The sequence below is a fragment of the Hydra viridissima genome, unplaced genomic scaffold, assembly GCF_058129835.1.
Source record: "Hydra viridissima isolate aposymbiotic clone 2 unplaced genomic scaffold, HvirCarnegie_v1 scaffold_10, whole genome shotgun sequence".
NCBI lineage: Eukaryota > Metazoa > Cnidaria > Hydrozoa > Anthoathecata > Hydridae > Hydra > Hydra viridissima.
Window position 1 is genome coordinate 6068434 of NW_028324309.1, and position 19261 is coordinate 6087694.

The 19261-nt window shown below is 31.4% G+C and overlaps 2 protein-coding genes and 2 pseudogenes across 4 annotated transcripts; 2 read left to right on the forward strand and 2 right to left on the reverse strand.

Moving 5' to 3' along the window:
* Positions 1 to 1021: 1021 nt before the first annotated feature.
* LOC149882843 (uncharacterized) lies at positions 1022 to 6818 on the reverse strand (annotated as a pseudogene). Its single transcript, XR_016456576.1, has 5 exons — positions 6710 to 6818; positions 6423 to 6590; positions 5506 to 6265; positions 1959 to 2884; positions 1022 to 1876 (listed from the first exon to the last, which is right to left on the reverse strand). The product of XR_016456576.1 is annotated as an uncharacterized LOC149882843 (transcript).
* A 2111-nt stretch (positions 6819 to 8929) lies between these two features.
* On the reverse strand, positions 8930 to 9871 carry LOC149882844 (uncharacterized). Its single transcript, XM_090100963.1, has one exon. The coding sequence runs from the start codon at positions 9869 to 9871 to the stop codon at positions 8930 to 8932; it is 942 nt and encodes a 313-aa protein (XP_089957089.1).
* A 2462-nt stretch (positions 9872 to 12333) lies between these two features.
* LOC145183192 (uncharacterized) lies at positions 12334 to 18834 on the forward strand. Of its 2 annotated transcripts, XM_090099937.1 has the most exons (8): positions 12334 to 12590; positions 13200 to 13365; positions 15877 to 16181; positions 16654 to 16782; positions 17066 to 17212; positions 17522 to 17718; positions 18011 to 18170; positions 18496 to 18834. In XM_090099937.1, the coding sequence occupies exons 2-8, from the start codon at positions 13322 to 13324 to the stop codon at positions 18612 to 18614; spliced, it is 1101 nt and encodes a 366-aa protein (XP_089956063.1). In that variant the 5' UTR covers positions 12334 to 12590; positions 13200 to 13321; the 3' UTR covers positions 18615 to 18834. The 2 variants fall into 2 exon arrangements, with proteins under 2 accessions (XP_089956063.1, XP_089956062.1); XM_090099936.1 differs by lacking the exon at positions 13200 to 13365.
* On the forward strand, positions 14329 to 15339 carry LOC149882845 (uncharacterized; annotated as a pseudogene).
* Positions 18835 to 19261: the final 427 nt, after the last annotated feature.

A 19261-nucleotide genomic window follows, 5' to 3' on the forward strand; every position in this document is an offset into this window, starting at 1 on the left:
TGTTATTGTTATTCTTTGATGTGGTAGGAGTTGTGTTATTCACCAGATCTTGCGGTGTTATCGCTTTGCCAGGTGTGATCTTTTTCCCTCTGGTGCGATTTGTTTTCCCATCCTGTCCACAATGTTTCACTAATAGACCTTCTATATCTTCATTGAATGCTTCCTTAACAGTACTACCGGTACCTCTTCCAATGTCTTTGTTAACCTGTGGCAAACGCTTCATGACCATTTCTTTATCGAAGGGAAATATTCCACTAGCCTTGAAGTCAGATCTCAAATTATCGCTTTTCAATTGACGTTGCAGTAGAGCAAGAAGACCGAGGAACTGATTTTTTGGTATTGATTCTTTGATGCGCGTTTCTATTTTTAGCGGACGGAAAACAGCAACGTCCAGCGGTTAAAGCAAATGGGAAGCGTATATTCCGAACTTTCGACTAGCCTTACTCTTCCAGTTAAACATTCTTTTATAGCATTGGACGTTTCTTGACTGTATGAAGTTGCATATGCTCTTGAACCACGCTTTTGCTTATATTTCCTCGGCATTTTCACCGGCTAAGAATTCAAATGGTTCAATAAATGTATCAGAAGTGTCAAAACATGCCAAAATAAACTCAATGTAGTCTACGAAGTAACTGTGCGATATTCACAAAAACTGTTGATATACCAAATTTGTTGATATAATAGTCGATATATATTGTTGATATCTCTAACAAAATTAAAACATGTTATCTTTGTTAAATTTTAGGAATTTAAAAAAAAATCAACAATTGACCCCGGTCAACAAAGTCACCCCGGCGACCAAAGTTACCCCGGTTGACGGTACCATTTTGAATACTTTTTCAACGGGCAAACTTTTTTAACGCCGCACTATGCGTCGCGCTGATAGAAAAAAAGGAAATAGCCTTATAACTAGAGAACTGTTTAACATTTTGAAGTAATTTTTTGAACAAAGCATCAATTATGAGAAATTGTTTGTTTTTATATTTATAAAAAAAGTCCGGTCTTTTTTAAAACCGGTTTTATTCCGGTTTTTTAGTTGGTTTATCCGGACTAATTCGATTTTTGATTAAAAAGATATAAAACCGATAGTTTTTGATATTTAAAACTGATATATCAGTTTTAAGTCTCTATTTAAGTCTGATATATCAGTTTATCTTTTTTAGGGGTTACAGGCATTTTTAGTCTCCAACTTATATTTTCATGTTAAATAAAAAAGGAAATAACATAAGTATTTTATTATAAATAAAAGTAAAATAAATACTCCAGTAGTTCCATTCCCCTCAAATGCAGAATAGAGGTTCTGATGCTAAAATAGGTTTTTAACAATATGTGGCTATGAAAATAGCCGTTTTTAGGTTTTTAACAATATGTGGCTATGAAAATAGCCGTTTATTAAAAGTTGCTTATCAACTACAGCTGCATGGTTTAATGATGCTTCCTTGATTTCTTTTTATAATATGAACCATTACTCTTTATCTTCCTAAAATTATTTAACAACACACATTAAAATTTTAAAAAGTTTTGTTAATAAATAGTATAGTTTAAGATATAAACTATTTATTATAGAAATTATCTATCAAATTCTAATTCTAATAATTATACATTCAAGAAAAAACTGTATTCATTGTAATAAATAGATACAATTGAAATATAATTAAAATTTTTACTCTAAACGTATCTCAGCAATCCTTATGTGGAGCAACATTTAATATTTACAACAAGCCTTCATGAATTGCACTATGAAAGTTTGGGATTCTTATGTTTCAACTTTTCTAACAATTAGTACTTTTTTTTTTTTTTTGCAAGCATAAAAAAAAACATACTGTTTGATTATGTAAAAAGATCTCAGAAATATCAGATTGGCTACCACCAGCACCTAAAATGTATCATTAATAAAATTAAACGATAACATTAAATATTTAAATTTAAAGATATACATAGCTTTCTCCAATATTTACCTTAAGAACAGTTATCAGCTTAATCTTCTTGCAGTATAGCTTTTATACCTCTTGCATTTTGTTCTTCTTACAGTATAGGTACATGTCAGATGTCATAAATAAATAATTAGCTGTATCCCTAGTATTTTCAGCAAAAGAAGTTAATCGTGCATGACCTACTCGTGCAGTTTTGTTGGCTTTGTTCCTGGCTTCAATGGCACTCTCAGACAAAGAACCTATTGGATACTTAAAATATTTAATAAAAGAAACACCATGAACTACCATTCTATGCACAGACTGTGACATTGGAATGGCTTTTAAAAACTGATCATTAGAAATGAGACCAAACAGACGTTCAGATTTCTGCTTGAAAATTTTCACATCCGGTCTTGCGGTTGTACTATTTATATCAATTAGCAGGTCCCTAAATAGTTTGATCATAGTGGTATTCAAATTTAGAATTCTTCCAGTCACAGATGGATTATTAAAGAATTTTTGTGCAACATTGCCAGTGTTGGATGTACCACTTCCCTTCCTGTCAAAGATACCCTTATTTTTTATTGTATTTTGAATAAGTGCTGGAATTTTTTTTTGTTTTCAATAAATTCTTGGCTGTTTTTTGCTGGAATTTTTCTTCCTTGTTTCACTGCTGGAAGTTTGCAAGCAGTATTGAAAACCCACTCCATGCTGCATATCCACAAATGAAGACTGCAAATTCCAAGTTTCAATATATTCTTGTCTACATCTTTATCTTTATTCCAAATGGTTTCCAAATTAAACTCCTTAGGACTTGCTTGACATACATGACAGCACTGAGATGCTATATTTTTTTTAAGCATTTTTGATACCACAGCATTAAGTGTTTTACCATCATTCATTGTGGTATAAATAGTTGACAAACTTGAATTTATAACAAAAGTATTGTCATGAAGTGTAAACTTAATATTCTTGTAATTATAGCGTTACTTGTGAATAATTGTGTGCGTAAAAGATGTCATTATAGCGTTACTTGTGAATAGTTATGTGCGTAAAGGATATGTCATTAAAGCGTTACTTGTAAATAATTGTATTTGTGAAAAGATATGTGTGAATGCCTAGGGAATGCCTACTTGTAAATAATTGTATGTGTGAAAAGATATGTGTGAATACCTAGGGAATTAACTTGTATATAAATTGTGTTGAATTTTACAAAGATACATCGGCGTTTACGCACAACTAAAAAACGATCTTTTTTATGCGAAACTACAAGCTATTTCGGCGAAATGGCGACTAAACTTGATTTAAAGTTAATTCCAGAGTTTAGTGGAAACGATCAACAGTCAGTTGCGGAGTGGCTGGAAAAGGTTGAATTGGTATGTAAAGTAATTGGTGTAACCGATCTGGCACGTGTGGTTCCTCTCCGTCTCACTGATGGTGCATTCGTAGTGTATCAACAGTTAACAGAGGCTGATAAAGAAAATTTTAAGAGAATAAAGGAGGCTTTGCTTGAAGCTTTTGCCGTTGATGCATTCACAGCCTACGAGCAGTTTGTCACGAGAAAGCTGAAACATGGAGAAGCAGTTGATGTTTATTTGGCAGAACTACGAAGATTGTCTACCCTAATTGGTGGGCTACCAGACAAAGCGATCGCGTGTGCCTTTGTTGCTGGGCTCCCCGAGGAAGTTCGACGAATGCTGAGATCGAGTTCTCGTATGGACGATCTTACAACTGTTCAAATACTTGCGCGAGCAAGGACTCTGATGATCGAGGAACGGAACAACGGGATGGTGGAAAAATTTGCTGTAGCTGCAATGAAAAGTAGTGATCCGAGGTTGCTAGAAGATAAAACACAATCAGTGTGCTATGAGTGCAAACTTCCCAACCACTTTGCGAGAGATTGTCATTTAAGAAGACATAATTATCGAAACAAGTCAAGTAGAAGACGGGAGTCAAGCGATGTGCTGTGTTACTCGTGTCAAGAGTATGGACACATATCAAGAATGTGTCCAAAAAACGGAGTGAGGGAGAAGACGTCTGCGCCAGTTCTCTCCCTAAACAATCAATAATGGCGTTACCTACCATGCTCTTGGATATTAACGGTGTATTTCAGGATGTGCTAATTGACTCAGGGTGTACCTGCTGCATCATCTATAAAAAATGTGCGACAAAAATAACGAAGAAAGAAGTGAGCGTGGTAACTGTAAATGGACAACAACAGCAGTGCGAAGGTGTTAGCCAAACTCAAATCACCGCGCCAAATGGAAATACAGTGTGTGTGGAAGCACTTGTGGTCAATTTCAAACCGCTGGGTTTTTGTTTCATAATGGGTATGAATGGAATAGTGGCACTTGGTGGAGTATCGATTTCTGCAACGCGGGATGTTTGTTTTATGAAAAAAGAAGCATGTTTACTTGGTTTAAAAAGCGATTTGTCAATAGATGTTCATGATATGAATATAACGGCTCGGGATTTCACAGCTTCATTTGAAAAGAAAAATAGAGAATGGATAATTGCGTGGAAATGGAATACCAAACCTGAAAATCTGGTGAATAGAATTGCTGAATATACCATCCCCATCGGCATAAAACACGATTACGAAAAAGAAATTGAAGGGTGGATAGAGAAAAAATGGCTGCAAAAGTACGAAGCGAAAAAACACGGTCCAGTAAAAGGTTTGGTTCCACTTATGGCAGTGGTGCAGCAAAACAAAGGGAAAGTGCGACCAGTGTTAGACTTCAGGGAGCTGAACACGTTTATTGAACCATTTACGGCGAACACGGATGCATGTGCTGACAAACTTCGAGACTGGAGACGGCTTGGAGAAAATATTTCAATTATTGATTTATCATCGGCCTACATGCAACTCAAAATCAGCGAGGAACTCTGGGCTTACCAAACTGTTGTGTTCCGTGGACAGAGGTTTTGTTTAACACGTTTGGGATTTGGCCTGAACGTTGCGCCCGTCATAATGAAAGCAGTTTTGGACAAAGTTCTATCGCAAGACGAAAAGATCTGGAAGGGAACATCATCATACATTGATGATATTCTTGTAAATGAAGACATCGTATCAGTTCGCAGTGTACTTGATCATTTGGATATGTATGGATTACATTGTAAGCCGGCGGTTCGTGTGTCCGAAGGGGCGAGAGTTCTAGGATTACAAGTTGGAATTGAAAATAAGAAGTTATTTTGGAAGACGAGACAAACCAGACGCCAATGTTGCGAAGAAGCACCCGAAAAAGGATGGCACCTGAGCGATATAGTCCGTGAGGTGAAGTGGTCGTTATGACCAAGGGGGAGTGTAATTATAGCGTTACTTGTGAATAATTGTGTGCGTAAAAGATGTCATTATAGCGTTACTTGTGAATAGTTATGTGCGTAAAGGATATGTCATTAAAGCGTTACTTGTAAATAATTGTATTTGTGAAAAGATATGTGTGAATGCCTAGGGAATGCCTACTTGTAAATAATTGTATGTGTGAAAAGATATGTGTGAATACCTAGGGAATTAACTTGTATATAAATTGTGTTGAATTTTACAAAGATACATCGGCGTTTACGCACAACTAAAAAACGATCTTTTTTATGCGAAACTACAATTCTCTAAAGACAAAATTTCATTTTGTAAATGTTCAAACTTCTCTTGAATAAAACTAGTAGTCTCTTTGGCAAAACAAAACATAAGATGACGGGTTGCATCTGGACTATTTGGATTACAATTTTTCCATAGTATCTTTTTTCCACTTCGAATCTCCAACAGTACAAACACTATACTATACACAGTGGAATCATCCACACCTCTCTTCATAGTTGCTGCATTCTGAAATTCAGATTGGTCACTCTGACCATCACCACCCACTTTGCAAATAACATATATGTTATCACGTTCCTCCTGTGCTAAAAATTTAATAAAATTATCATCATCCTCCAAAAGATACTCAAACACTCTAGAAACTGAATGTTTGATCATATTGAATAGACTACATTTTACTTCAGTTTCTGAATATTTCACCTGCTCTGGATATGTCAATTTTTTGTATTCTTTTAACTTGGTTAAACCTGGAGGAACAAGATGATGATTTTGTGTAACAATTTTTTTAAATTCAGCCCATGTTCTGTCTGTTAGTCTCAAATTGCAAAAAGTATGCAATGATAAATTTGGACCATATAAATTAGACCTGGGTGCAGTAGAGGGATTAGAGGCAAACCTTTTTACAGCATGTTGAAGTTCTTCCAGTTCTTTTCCCTGAAGATTATCAGTTCTTTTACGTTTCATCCTACTCGTAAGTTCTAAAAAAGATTTTCTAGGTTTTGGTGCTTCAGGTGTTCCCATTGTTACAGTATTTCTCCTAAAACATGTATAAAATGTGTGTACAACTTTTAACTTTATATATATACATATATATATATATATATATATATATATATATATATATATATATATATATATATATATATATATATATATATATATATATATATATATATAAATACACACATACGTACCTGTTTAACTTCAGTCTAAGACCTTCAAGTATTAATTGGCCCTCCTTCATTTTTTGTTCACCCTGCTTGATGAGCAGGTTACCCTGCTGAATCAGCTTTTCACCCTCTTTTAAAATAAGTTGTCCCTCCTCATATTTCCTTATCTGTTGCTCAGGATCTGTTTCTAAGCTATATATATATATATATATATATATATATATATATATATATATATATATATATATATATATATATATATATATATATATATATATAACATTTTATTTTAGAATTAATAAAAAACTTACCAGACATATGATTTGTATTCTATTTTTTTTATCCAGAAAATCTTTGTATTTAGTGAAGAACAAACTGCTTTTTTTTCCACATTTGTTAAAGTTTTTTATCAACTCAAAAGCTAGTCTTCGAAAAATTTTGAAACTAACCATACAACCAGCATTATTTAGTGCAATAAACTTAGACTCCAAAAGTTTTGCACAGGCTTTAAAATTTTTTCTTAAGAATATATGCCTTGGGGGAAATGTATGTGTTAAAAGTTGACGAAGAGTGAATGTAGCCATTTTGATAGTTAATAAAAATCATCGCAAGGTAAAACTGAATCAAATAAAAACTTACCGGAAGTTGTTGAACTACGGAATTTTCATTTACTTCACAGAATTTAGTCGGTTTTTGAATAAAATTCACAATAGTAAAAATGATTTTTAAGCATGAGGTCACAGAGGTCGCCTCAATTTTTTTGCATGGCAGTAAATTCAATTCGCAGTAGCTATATTTTATTCAAAAAAAACGAGGCGACCTCTGTGACCACATGCTCAAATCAATCAATGTTTAAGAAATCAAAAAATCAGCAAAAAAATGCTATGCCAAAACCCTTTTTTTCTATTTCTAGTTTTACATTCAATTAAATACATGATTATTTTAATTTCGCATAAAAATAATATAGAAATTTAACACTTATCATATACTTTGAAAGGATTTTAACAAAAATGCGAGTTTTTTAAAACCTCAAAAAAACCCTTAAGATGTCAGAAGTTTAAAAAAACTTAAAACAATTTTTTTTTTATAAAGAGTTAAAAACTAAATGCAAAAAAAAAAAACTTAAAAAGTTTAAATATGAAAAATCACTAAAAAATATGCACAAAATCCTATTTCCGCTAAGCGATGCATAGTGCGCCGTAAGGCGTTAAAAAAGTTGTAATTATTTTGCGCATGCGCAGATTTCACATTTAATAAACTTTTTTAACGATTAACTTTTTTAACGCAACACCGTAATAATACGCAAATCCAAAGTGGTTTCTAAATGTCCATGCCGTAATATTACGCAAACTAAAAGTGGTTCCTGAATGTCCATGCCGTAATATTACGTTTTAGTGTATCTCCTCATAATTTCTGTCTTTTTATGAGTAATTATACTTCTAATCGTCACAAAATTAATTACTAGATAATTAATAAGCTTTTTATTCAATAATTTACTTTTGCACGTGTTCACTTTTATTTTAAATATGGCAGACAGCATGTTTTTTCAGTGGAAAAATTATTAACGAAAAAGCAAAAATTTACTCACGAGGAAATAGAAAATTATATATTCGATAAAAAAGAGGAGTTGAGTGAGATTTCAGAAGAAGAGTATAGTTTATCGGCGCTACTCCACTTTCTCCCCCCCCCTAATTTTATGATTGATTCTGATAGAGAATTTTATGCTGATTAAGAATCGTATAAAAACATGGGTCTCAAAATCAACGGAAAGTGCTCTAATCTGATGTCGAAAGTACAAAAATATACCACAAATCGCTAATATTCGCCATCTTGAATTCACTAACTTTACGGTTGATATTGTTTTTAACCGCAAAACATTGCCAGCCTGGTTTTTACTATAAGGAATTTTTTCTGGTTTAATATAGATAGCGATTCCACGGCTCAACGAAAAACATCTGACGTTTGACAAAAAACACGAAATTTTCTTTTTATTTTCTTTTCTCTTTTTATAACAAGTATTTATTTATGTTTTTTTGAAGAATAGATTCTAAGGATTTGTATACAGAAATTATGTATATATATATCTATATTCCTTTGCATATTTTATGACGTTTTTTATTTTTATTTTCGCGACGTAAGAATCATTGTATATGTTTATTTGAATTATAAAAAAATCGTCTGGAATGGCTAATATAGACGCGTAAGTTCTTTCCAGAGCTATCAGGCAGACGATCGAGTTATAAAGTTATAAAACGTGTCGCTCTTGCGAAATTGCGATTCCTTCTTATGAAATTTAGTTTTGTAACAGAATTTACGATTATTTTTTCGGTTATTTTTTTTTTTTTTGTTATTAAAGAAAAAAATTAATTGGAAAGACAAACTTTCATGGAGTAATAAAAAAGGGCTTTCTTAATGTTCTTTGCAAAAAATGTTCTTAATAATTTTGTGTGGCTATGAAAATAGCCGTTTTTTGATTTACACAACCTTAGGCATGAATTATAATGTATGTTACGTTTGATGCACACAGGATGTCAAACAGGATATGCTGTTAAAACTTGATCCCAAAAGTGAAAAAACCGGTGTTCGGAAAATCTCTGCATCCACATAAACTCGGATAAATAATCAGCTACCATTTCGCGATTAGTTGGCCCCATCATTGATTTGAATTTTGCTTTTGCTCGACACCACATAGCTTCCACGTGATTTGTTGTTACACCTGTCTGTGGATCTACAAAGTTGAGGGTGTGGTTAACGGTACCATGTAAATATGCTGGAGCTTGCAAATCATTATATGCTCTCCACATGTCACTCCAGACAATAGAGCCAGGAAGTATCCATTGATGTATGATAGGAATTAATGTTGCAGCATCGCGGTTCTGGACAGGAATCAAAAAGCCTTTCTTCGTTGCAGGTTCATACCCACCAAATATCCACTGCTGCGGGATTATTCTACCAACTTGATATTTTCTTCGACAAAAAACAGATTCATCTATTTCAACAATGCACCCTGGACCGCCTATTGGATCAGGGTTATTGAGGAAATATGAGACGCAAATGTCTCTGCAAAATTGATTCCAATCAACAATGGTGCTGTCGTTTCCGATATTTAACTCTTGCCTTAAATCACTTATTGATAATCCCCGGCTCTTACCTGCACTTCTACTCCAAGCGTAAGTTAAGCCCAATATTTGCCACAATTGTAGGTGAGATTTCTCAAAGAAGCTGCCTTTTCTAATGTTAAAGGTTCTTTTGCAGCGCTTGACTGGACATCTCCAAATAACTTGATCAACTGACCCATTCTTTGTTTGCTGTGTGCAGGGCACGTTATATACACTACAATTCATGCTTTCAGCGAGTAAACCATAAGTTCTGCACCAGTGAATTGTAGCTTCGATATCGTATTTGAATTTTGCTCCTATTTCTGTCAAAGAAAGTGAGTCAAAAACGTCTATTGTTGGTCTTCGAAGAGCCATGATATGTAGATAAATGAAGAAGCAGAAAAACTATTCTGAAGCACTCCTTTTTATATGACAAACATAATGAAAATGAATTCACGGGGGGTTAACTTGAAGTTTTAAAAGAAAGTCAATAGTTTTAAAGAATTATTTTTATAATTAAAAAATTTTTATCTTGTTTTAAAGTGAATTGTAAAATATAATCAATGAAAGAATTTTTCAACTTATTTGACAAAAGTTTTAAAAGACACTCAAGCTAACAAACTAAGAATCCAGTTGAAGCAAATTGACGCGATAAGAGTAAATGCCATTGAATTTCATTACCTGGTAAGAGAAAAAAAATGCGGTCAATACACCTGATTATGAAACTTAACGCACCGGTTCTTTGTTCTTTTATTCGAAATCTTTTATATAAAAAATAAAAACCAGGCTGTTGATACTTTGAAAGGATAACTTTTAAACAAAAAAAAATCACTTTTCAAGATGGCGAATATTAGCGATTTGTGGTATATTTTTGTACTTTCGACATCAGATTAGAGCACTTTCCGTTGATTTTGAGACCCATGTTTTTATACGATTCTTAATCAGCATAAAATTCTCTATCAGAATCAATCATAAAATTAGGGGGGGGGGGGGGAGAAAGTGGAGTAGCGCCTAGTTTATCTGATGTTTCTAATGAAGAAAATTCCGAACCAGAGATATTAGAGTTAAGTGTAGAAGAAGAAATGCCTGCATTGGTCGATGCTCTTAGTTCTAGTGACAATTCCTTAGAAAATGTATTTCCTGGCTCATACATACCGATCTGGAAATCTGAACCTTCAAATAATAGAGTTCACCCCTTTGAATTTACCGGTATTTCTGGGTGCAATCAAGATATAGTCAAAAATGATCCTCTTTATTTGTTTGAGCTTTACTTTACAGATGAAATTTGTGAGTTTATTGTTAATGAAACCAATCGATATGCTTCCCAAACTATAAATAAAAAAGAATTATCAGTTAAATCCAGAATGAGGCGTTGGTTGCCTGTGACAGTTTCAGAGGTCAGATAATATATTGCAATTTTTTTATATCAAGGAGTACTTTGGAAGCCCACATATGAAATGTATTACACCAAAAATCCATTGTTTGCAAGTGCTGGTATAAAGTGGTTGTTATCCTATAACAAGTTCAAGTTAATCGATAAGTTTATTCATTTTGTTGATTCTACCACATTACCAAATAAATATCCTGTTTTATCCAAAATAAGCACAGTATGGGATTATTTGACAAAATAATTCCAAGAGGTGTATACACCTACACAAAATATATCAATTGATGAGTCACTTTTGTTGTGGAAAGGTAGACTTTCTTGGAAAACAGTTTAATCGCAGCAAAAGTGCCAGATTTGGTATAAAAACTTTTTCATTATGTGAGTCAGATTCAGGATATGTATGGAAATCCATTTTATATACAGGATCTGAGCTGACTAATACTCTAAGTTCAGATTATCGCTACGTTGCAACAAAAGTTGTTATGTTTCTTATGAATGGCTTACTTGATCAGGGTTACAAGCTTTACATTGACAGCTGGTATTCTTCCTACAAACTTTCATCAGTATTATTGCTAAGATCTACAGATACCATAGGAACACTTCGAAAAAACAGAAAAGGTTTACCTATTTCTTTCCATGAAAAGCTAAAAAAAAATGAACGCAAAGTTCTTTACGAAGAAAAAACAAATATCATGATAACACATTGGAAAGATAAAAAGGATGTTTATACCATTTCAACTTGCACTATTGATGGAGCTAAAAATGTTTTAAGAGCTGGGAAAGAAAAATTAGTTCCTTTAGTTATTGATGATTATAATCAAAATATGGGAGGCGTAGATAGAAGTGACCAAATGATGACATCATACGAAGTTGAAAGAAAAAGGGTAAAAAGTGGTACAAGAAAGTGTTTACTCATTTAATTAATCAAGCTGCATTTAATGCACAAATAATTTGTAAAAAAATGGGTCGTAATATGACACCTTTAAACTTTAGAACAATGTTAATCACATCAATGATTCAACGATATGGCCAACAGCCAAAAAAATCTCACTCTAGATTGGTAGCAAACAACCCCTTATGATTGATTGACCGACATTTTCCATCATATGTGCCAGCATCTGAAAAAAAAATTAATGCTCAGAGAAGGTGTGTGGTATGTCACAAACACAAAAAAAGAAAAGATTCTAGATATGAATGCGTAGAATGTGATGTAGGACTTTGTGGAGCTCCATGTTTTATGACTTTTTACACAAAGACTGAATATTAAAACTTATTTTTTATAAACATTTTCTATTATTATAGTATGGTTATAAATTCTTATACATGAACAATAGTGTTTTTTAGTGTTTAATAGTGTTAAAATAGTGAAAACTTTTTTTTAAATTAAAAGTAAAAAAACGAAGTTTTTAAAAAGCCGGGACATTTAGAGACCATCTCAAAAAAAACGCAAAACTTATAGCGACCGTTTTTAAGAAAACGCGCGGACTGTTAAAGGCTTAAATAATATAAAAACGACCGTCCCCAGGACATCCCTTTTATAAATAATTGTATTCGTCCCCAGGATTTACGAAACAACGGATTTTACTTGAATGTGCAGTCCTTTTTCTTTTATGAAATTTCATTAACTTAACTTACAACTTCGTAACATCGTAAATTTATCATGTCGACAAAAAGTCAAAGAAAAATTAATTTAGAGAAAAAAGCAAGGTAACTTTCATTAATTCTTTCTTTTGAATAAAGTTAGTTTATATTTTAACTGCTACGTAAGGCTATTTGCAGCTGCTACATATATCAATATATAGAAATAGTAATGCTATTAATATATTGCCAATATAGACTACATTTCTCTTATTCGAATAAGAGATATGTAGTTATTCTTATGAATAAGATTACTTTTATTAATAAGAACAACTTATATGTAGTCTACGTAAAAAATAATTATTTATATTAATTATTAATATAAATCTAAATTTATTAGTTATTAATAAGTTAATAATAATTAATAAACTTAGAATTCTAAGTAGACTACATTAAGCTTACAGATTACAGTCCATGTAGAAAGAATATAAAGACTACATATACTTATTCTTATCTAAAAATTAACTATACGTAGTCAACGTAATAATATATTCTTTCTACCTGAATAGCTTGCATCTTGTTTTTGTTTTATTTTGGCTAATTCTCTTTGGTTTGCTTAGGCAAGTGCTATAATAATTCATATTGAACTCATTTTCACTTATTACCTAGACGCATTTGTCTAATAAATTTTAAAATTGCATATGTATATATATCTTATGTGTTTTGCTTTTTTCTAAGGAAAAGGTACAGACGTTGGCTTAATCAAAGGAATTCTGTAGTTATGTTGTCAAATGAGGTTGGATCAAAAAATGATAACAGTGTGATAGAATCTTTTGTGAACCAGAATAATATTTTGTGTGATGCAAGTAAAATATCTGAATCGAAAAGTTTTTCTTTGGAAAAAGTTAGTAATACTGAATTAGAAAATGTTATTGATTCGTGTTCATATAATACATTTCCTCTTCAATATAATTTATCTGAGTCTGAAGGTGTTTCTTCACAAACAAATAATGTTAATGATGTTGATTTTGAAAATGTTAGTGGTTTGTGTTCAGATTTAGTTTGTGAAAATAGCTCAAATAGATCCATGTTAGATGATGAATATCAATTTTATAAAAAACTTTGGGGAGATATAAAATCTTTAGCTTTAAAACACTCTTTAACAAGACAATGTATAAACGATTTGATCCAAATTTTTGTTGAAAAAGGTTGTTCCTTGCCAAAAGATTCCCGTACCTTATTAGGCACAAAACAATCAAATATCATTCAATTGAAAAATAATGATGGAAAATGTATTTATTTTGGCATAAAAAGCAATTTAGAAAGAGTTTTAACTCTTCATAATCATAATTCAAAAAAAATAAATCTGAAAATAAATATTGATGGAATCCCATTATGGAAATCAAGCTCCTATCAACTTTGGCCGATTTTGGTCCAATTTGGGGTTTTTAATCCTTTTGTTGTTGGGATTTTTGGTGGTAACAAAAAACCAAATGTTAAAATTCTTCTATTTGATTTCATAAAAGAGCTAAAAGAACTAGTTGCTAAACCAGTTCAAATAAATGGCAATCACTATGAGATATCTATATTTTGTTTTACATGTGATGCACCTGCTAGATCTATGTTAAAAAGTATTGTACAACACACAGGGTATTTTTCATGTGAGAGATGTACCATAAAAGGTTCAAGTAAAGATCACTGAATTGTGTTTAATGACCAAGAAGATAATGTTGTTTTGCGTACCAATAAGTTGTTTCGGGATAACAAATGTTGTGAGTCTGACAACAATGGTAAGTGTCATCAGTTAAATAAGTCACCTTTGGTTGAACTGCCATTTAATATTATAAAAGACTTTTCACTTGATTACATGCACCTTGTTTGTCTTGGAGTCATGTGACGAATTTTATATTTTTATAAAGGAACATTTAAAGGTGTTTTTGAAGGGCGTCTATCCTCTGTACAGCAAAATCTTTTGTCTGATTGTTTAGTTGCTTTGAACAGCATATTGCCTACTGACTTTGTTTGTCAACCAAGGTCTCTTTCAGAATTGGACAGATGGAAAGCGACTGAGTAAAGAAGTTTTCTTCTTTACACTGGCATAGTTGTTTTAAAAGGTATTCTTAGCAAAGAATGTTATAAGCATTTTTTAAGTTTATCTCTGGCCATTAGAATGCTATGTGAAAAGAGTGTCAAGTGTCTTGAAGATTTGTCTTCAGCTAAAGAATTAACTTATTATTTTGTAAATAATGCAAAGCATTATTATGGTAATACTTTTGTTGTGTATAATGTACATTCATTATTACACATCACTGATGATGTAGAGCATTTTAGCTCTAACCTACATGATGTTTCTGCATTCCAGTTTGAAAATTATTTACAAAAGTTGAAGTGTCTTGTATGTAGTAAGCATAACCCAGTTTCCCAGATTGAAAATAGGCTTAGTGAGCTTAAAGATGTATCTTGTTTAAAAGAGGTTTTTTCATCAAAGATCAATGTAGGAATTAAGGATTCCTGCTTTTTGGTTAACAATGGTGTTGTATATATTACTGGAAAAAAAAATGATGGAAGCTTCAGATGCCGGTTTTATAATGATTTACATCTGGAATCCTTTTTCCATTGTTTTATTGATTCAAAAGAATTAAACATTTATAATGTGAAAAAAAATGCTCACTTTATTTATTGCAGAAAACAGAAATCAGATTTGATTAGAAAATGTGTGAGTTTACCATACAAGAGTGGTTACATTGTAATTCCTCTTCTAGAAGATCTTTAAATTAGTTTAAAAAGCTCAATGAAACATTTTTTTGCAGATACTGTTGTATATACTCTATATATAGTAATTTTAGTCAAGATCAGTTTATGGTTATTTTCTGAAAAATTGAAATAAGTATAAGAATATAAGAGTCTACAATTTCATTAAATAATGTTATAAACAAAGTTTTTTAAAAAATATTGATATCATTTTTTTTTTAATGATTATGCATCTAACATCAGTATTTATAAGACTATTTTTCTATTGGTTTTATTCAAACTTAAAACAATAATTTGAACATTTTGCTTATAATAGTTATGAATCGCATGCAGGAACTGCCTTGCAAGTTAGAGTTTTAAGCAAATATTTTTAATATTTATTATAATTTAGGACAAATAAATATACCACTAAATTATTTATAACTTATATCAAATACTTTTTGATAGTTTTAAGAAAGTTGTTATGAAGTTATTCTGTTTTTGATAATAGCAAATTTAATGTGAATATATTACCTATTAGACTATTCTTTTTTATCATTAGTATGTTTAGTTTAATAAAGGAATATTTTTCTCTGTGTATTATATGAAACAATGATGAACATGTTGGTAAAAGAATAAAACAATGATAAACATTGTTTTATTCTTTTACCAAAATATCTTTTAGTCAACTATGGTCAGCTCTGGTTATTATTGAAAACAACCAAGAAGTGAAAACTGTTGCGCCATGTCCTTGGGTGGATTTAGAAAATATGATTCTGTACTGGCCACCAAAACACAAATTGTTAAGTTTCTATATTTCTCGATGGTCTACTCCTGAGAGCAACTGGACAAATTTGGTGATAGTGAAAGTTTTATTGGAATCTGGGTTCAAATCAGTAGCGCAAGATATGATAAGTTTTTTGTCAACTACAGAGAATGATACAAAAGTTGACTCTGAAAAAAGTGATTCAGAAATGGAAGAAAAAATTGGTTTGTTAATTTATTTTATTAATTAAAAGTTCATAATATTTTTCGTTTTATCCAAATATGCTGATAAATTATGATCCATATTTCATTATAATTTTTCTGAAATGTTGGCAAAAACATAATTACTGCCCTACTCTATCAGACATGTAGAAACTATTATTATTTGTTTGTTTTTATGAAATTTGCAACCTTAAGACTGAGGAGACCACTACAGTCAAATAGGCATTTTGTTATACTTTTTATAATTGTGGTTACAACTCTTTCTAAACCTTTTAACCCGAACCACAATGAACTGGGCCGCTGCATAAGACCAAGTGTTTTTAATTTTGTTTCCAGAGTGTTTTGTTTTTAATTTTGTTATAATAATAAAATATAATGCAAAAAGTTTTTGAGTTTATTTAGTTCACTTTTATAATGCTTTTTTTGAGTTTTTTGTTTTTTTTTTTATAAAAAAACACTCAATTTTTTTAAATAGATAAATGTGTTGCAAGTCCAGTTATAAAACGCAAGTGGTCAATTGCCCTAATATCAGAAGAAGATACCTTATCTCAATTTCCACAACTGGAAACTTCCAACTTCCATACACCAACAAGTAGCTCAAAAGGTGAAAAATTATTTTAGTGTATGTTTTAATTACTTTAAGCAAATTATATATTAAGATATCTCCCACTATTTGAGAAATTAATTTTTTGATAATAGTAACCAACAGAGGCACGTGTTATGTTCGATTTTTTTTTTCTCTAACCCAACCAGATTTCTTTGTTCGGGTTAAAGTCACTTAGTATTAACTTAATTTTTGATGAACTTTTTAAAATTTTGTTTTTGATATAAAGTTTTATTTCCTTAACTTGTTCCAATATATAAACCTATTTTAACATTTTTTTTAGGAACTGATTCTAAAAGGTTTTTTGCAATATTTCCATCACCGACAAGAGTATCTTTTTCGGTAAATCCAATAATATCAACAAAAAATACATGTGGGAAATTTAAAACATATACTGATGGTGGAACCTCTTTTAAGATGTCTACCAAACGTAAGCACTTAAAAGTTTTTTTTTTTATTGTTCTATGTAATTTTTATACCATAAGGTGGATATTAGACATGATGTAGAATAAGATATTGTCTGGGGTTGGGGTTTAGATGACATTGAAAAATTTAATAAATACTGAGAAAGTAAATTCAATTGTTTTATATTTCAATGTCTTGCAGCCACATCCAGTTGGTCCCCAAACCCATTATAGATTCAATTGCCCTCTGGATTTTTTCTACCCTATCATGATGCCTCATGGGTTATTACTTAAGTATTAAATTATTTTGGTAATGCAAGGCTATTTCCTTATAGAATTTCAATACTCTGTGCTTATGCGGCTAGCAAAATTAGAAGAAAATCAAAAAAACATTTCTGAAACACTTGGATTGCTTCGAGATAATGATATGGCAGTAAATAATGATTCAGGCAGTCTAGAAGTGCTCCAAAGCATTGCAGAATTTGAGGCAGAAGAGAGTAAACTCAAAGACAATGCATATTTTCAAAAGAAGGTTGTTTTCAATTCTTACCAACAGTTACAATTATTTTAAACACTTGCAGATTTATAAATTTTTATATTTGTTCAATTAATAGTTTAAGATTATAATAAATTAAGAATTTCGTTTCAAAGTATTAAAATTAAATGAATTATTTTCAAAAAAATAATTTTTTTATTTTGCATGAATAGCTTAAAAACAAAAAAAAGTTTTTTAAAATTTTTGATTTAATATCTTTGTTGGTTATTTTTACACCTAATGTTTTTAATCAAGTTTTTTAAATTTCTGTCTTGGCTAATTTCTTTAGAAAAAACATATAAAAGAAATTGGAGGAAAAGACGCAAGAACGGCAGTAAGGCTTGCTCTTGATGGAATGATGTCACGAGAAATACAGAATGGCTTTAGTCTGTATGGTTTAAAGAACAAGCAGTCTTTTTCAAAGACACTTCACTATTTGTGTTTGATAGGTATATGAATGTAATAAATTTATTGTGTGAAAGTTGTTTAAGTTATTTTTGAGTATAACTTCTGTTACAAGCATTTTGATTTAAGGCTAATTTTTCCATTATGCTTCTATTTAAAAAAATGTTATAGTCATCATAGCGCAATATCAGCGATATATCAAAAGGAGGCGTGTTTAATCAATTTAAAATCTACTTAAAATCATTTTTTTGCACATTTTGAAGGTTAATTATATTTTTATATATGTAAAACACAAATAAATGTTAGTATTAAAATTTGTGATTTAGTGGCTTTCTTGTGACTTTTTATTTTTAATGTTTTGTGTTGTAGGTGCACTACTTAACAGCAGCAAGGAAGACTATCATAAAGATCGATTAGATTATCACATTGGTGATATTTTAAAACGAGCGATTCGAAATAAAGCAATGAGAAATCCTGTAGTTACATAATTAATAAATGGATCTTCTCGTATAAAACTGGTTCTTTCTTTGTGGTTTCACATCAGACAAGAAATATTATTTATGATTACTTTTATTTTTTCATTTTGTAAATACATTTTTTTAAATCATAAACAGTTTTTTAATATTTCTTATTCTAGCGCATGTATACACAACCAACAGAATTTAAAACAGTTCTTCTTTATAAGAATAAATGTTTTGTATAAATGCATTATTATACTATTATTTTGTCTTGAAAGGTTATATATAATTATAGTATTTAGTACTGGATAATGTATGTTTTTATAAAAGTAGCACTTACATGGGTTATAAGGGTTATAGTTGCAAGTCTTACACTTAAGAGTAAATTAAATGTTCGGAATCAACTAATGTTTAAAATGGTTTTAGGACGTGCCGAAGACGTATTTTTAACTGCCTGAATAGCGATCCAGGACTTGTAGAAAACGTCCGTAGGACGTGCTATAGACGTCCTTCAAGGTCGTCCTACGGACGTCTCTTTAGATCCTCGTTGGACGGACGAAAAGCGTTTGATTTGGTACGTCTGGAGGACGTCCCTAAGTCGTCCCGTGAGACGTCCCAAGGACCAAAATGGACCTCTTTCGGACGTCCCACGGACGTCGTTTTGCCCACTGGGTGTG

What these genes read in the sequence shown, in the direction of transcription:
- LOC149882844 (XM_090100963.1), bottom strand. Translation starts at nt 9,871, where the DNA reads ATGGCTCTTCGAAGACCAACAATAGACGTTTTTGACTCACTTTCTTTG.
- LOC145183192 (XM_090099936.1), top strand. Translation starts at nt 12,544, where the DNA reads ATGTCGACAAAAAGTCAAAGAAAAATTAATTTAGAGAAAAAAGCAAG. An exon ending in AATTTAGAGAAAAAAGCAAG is followed by an intron (nt 12,591 to 15,876) that starts GTAACTTTCATT and finishes AATATCTTTTAG; the next exon opens with TCAACTATGGTCAGCTCTGG. An exon ending in AGAAATGGAAGAAAAAATTG is followed by an intron (nt 16,182 to 16,653) that starts GTTTGTTAATTT and finishes TTTTTTAAATAG; the next exon opens with ATAAATGTGTTGCAAGTCCA.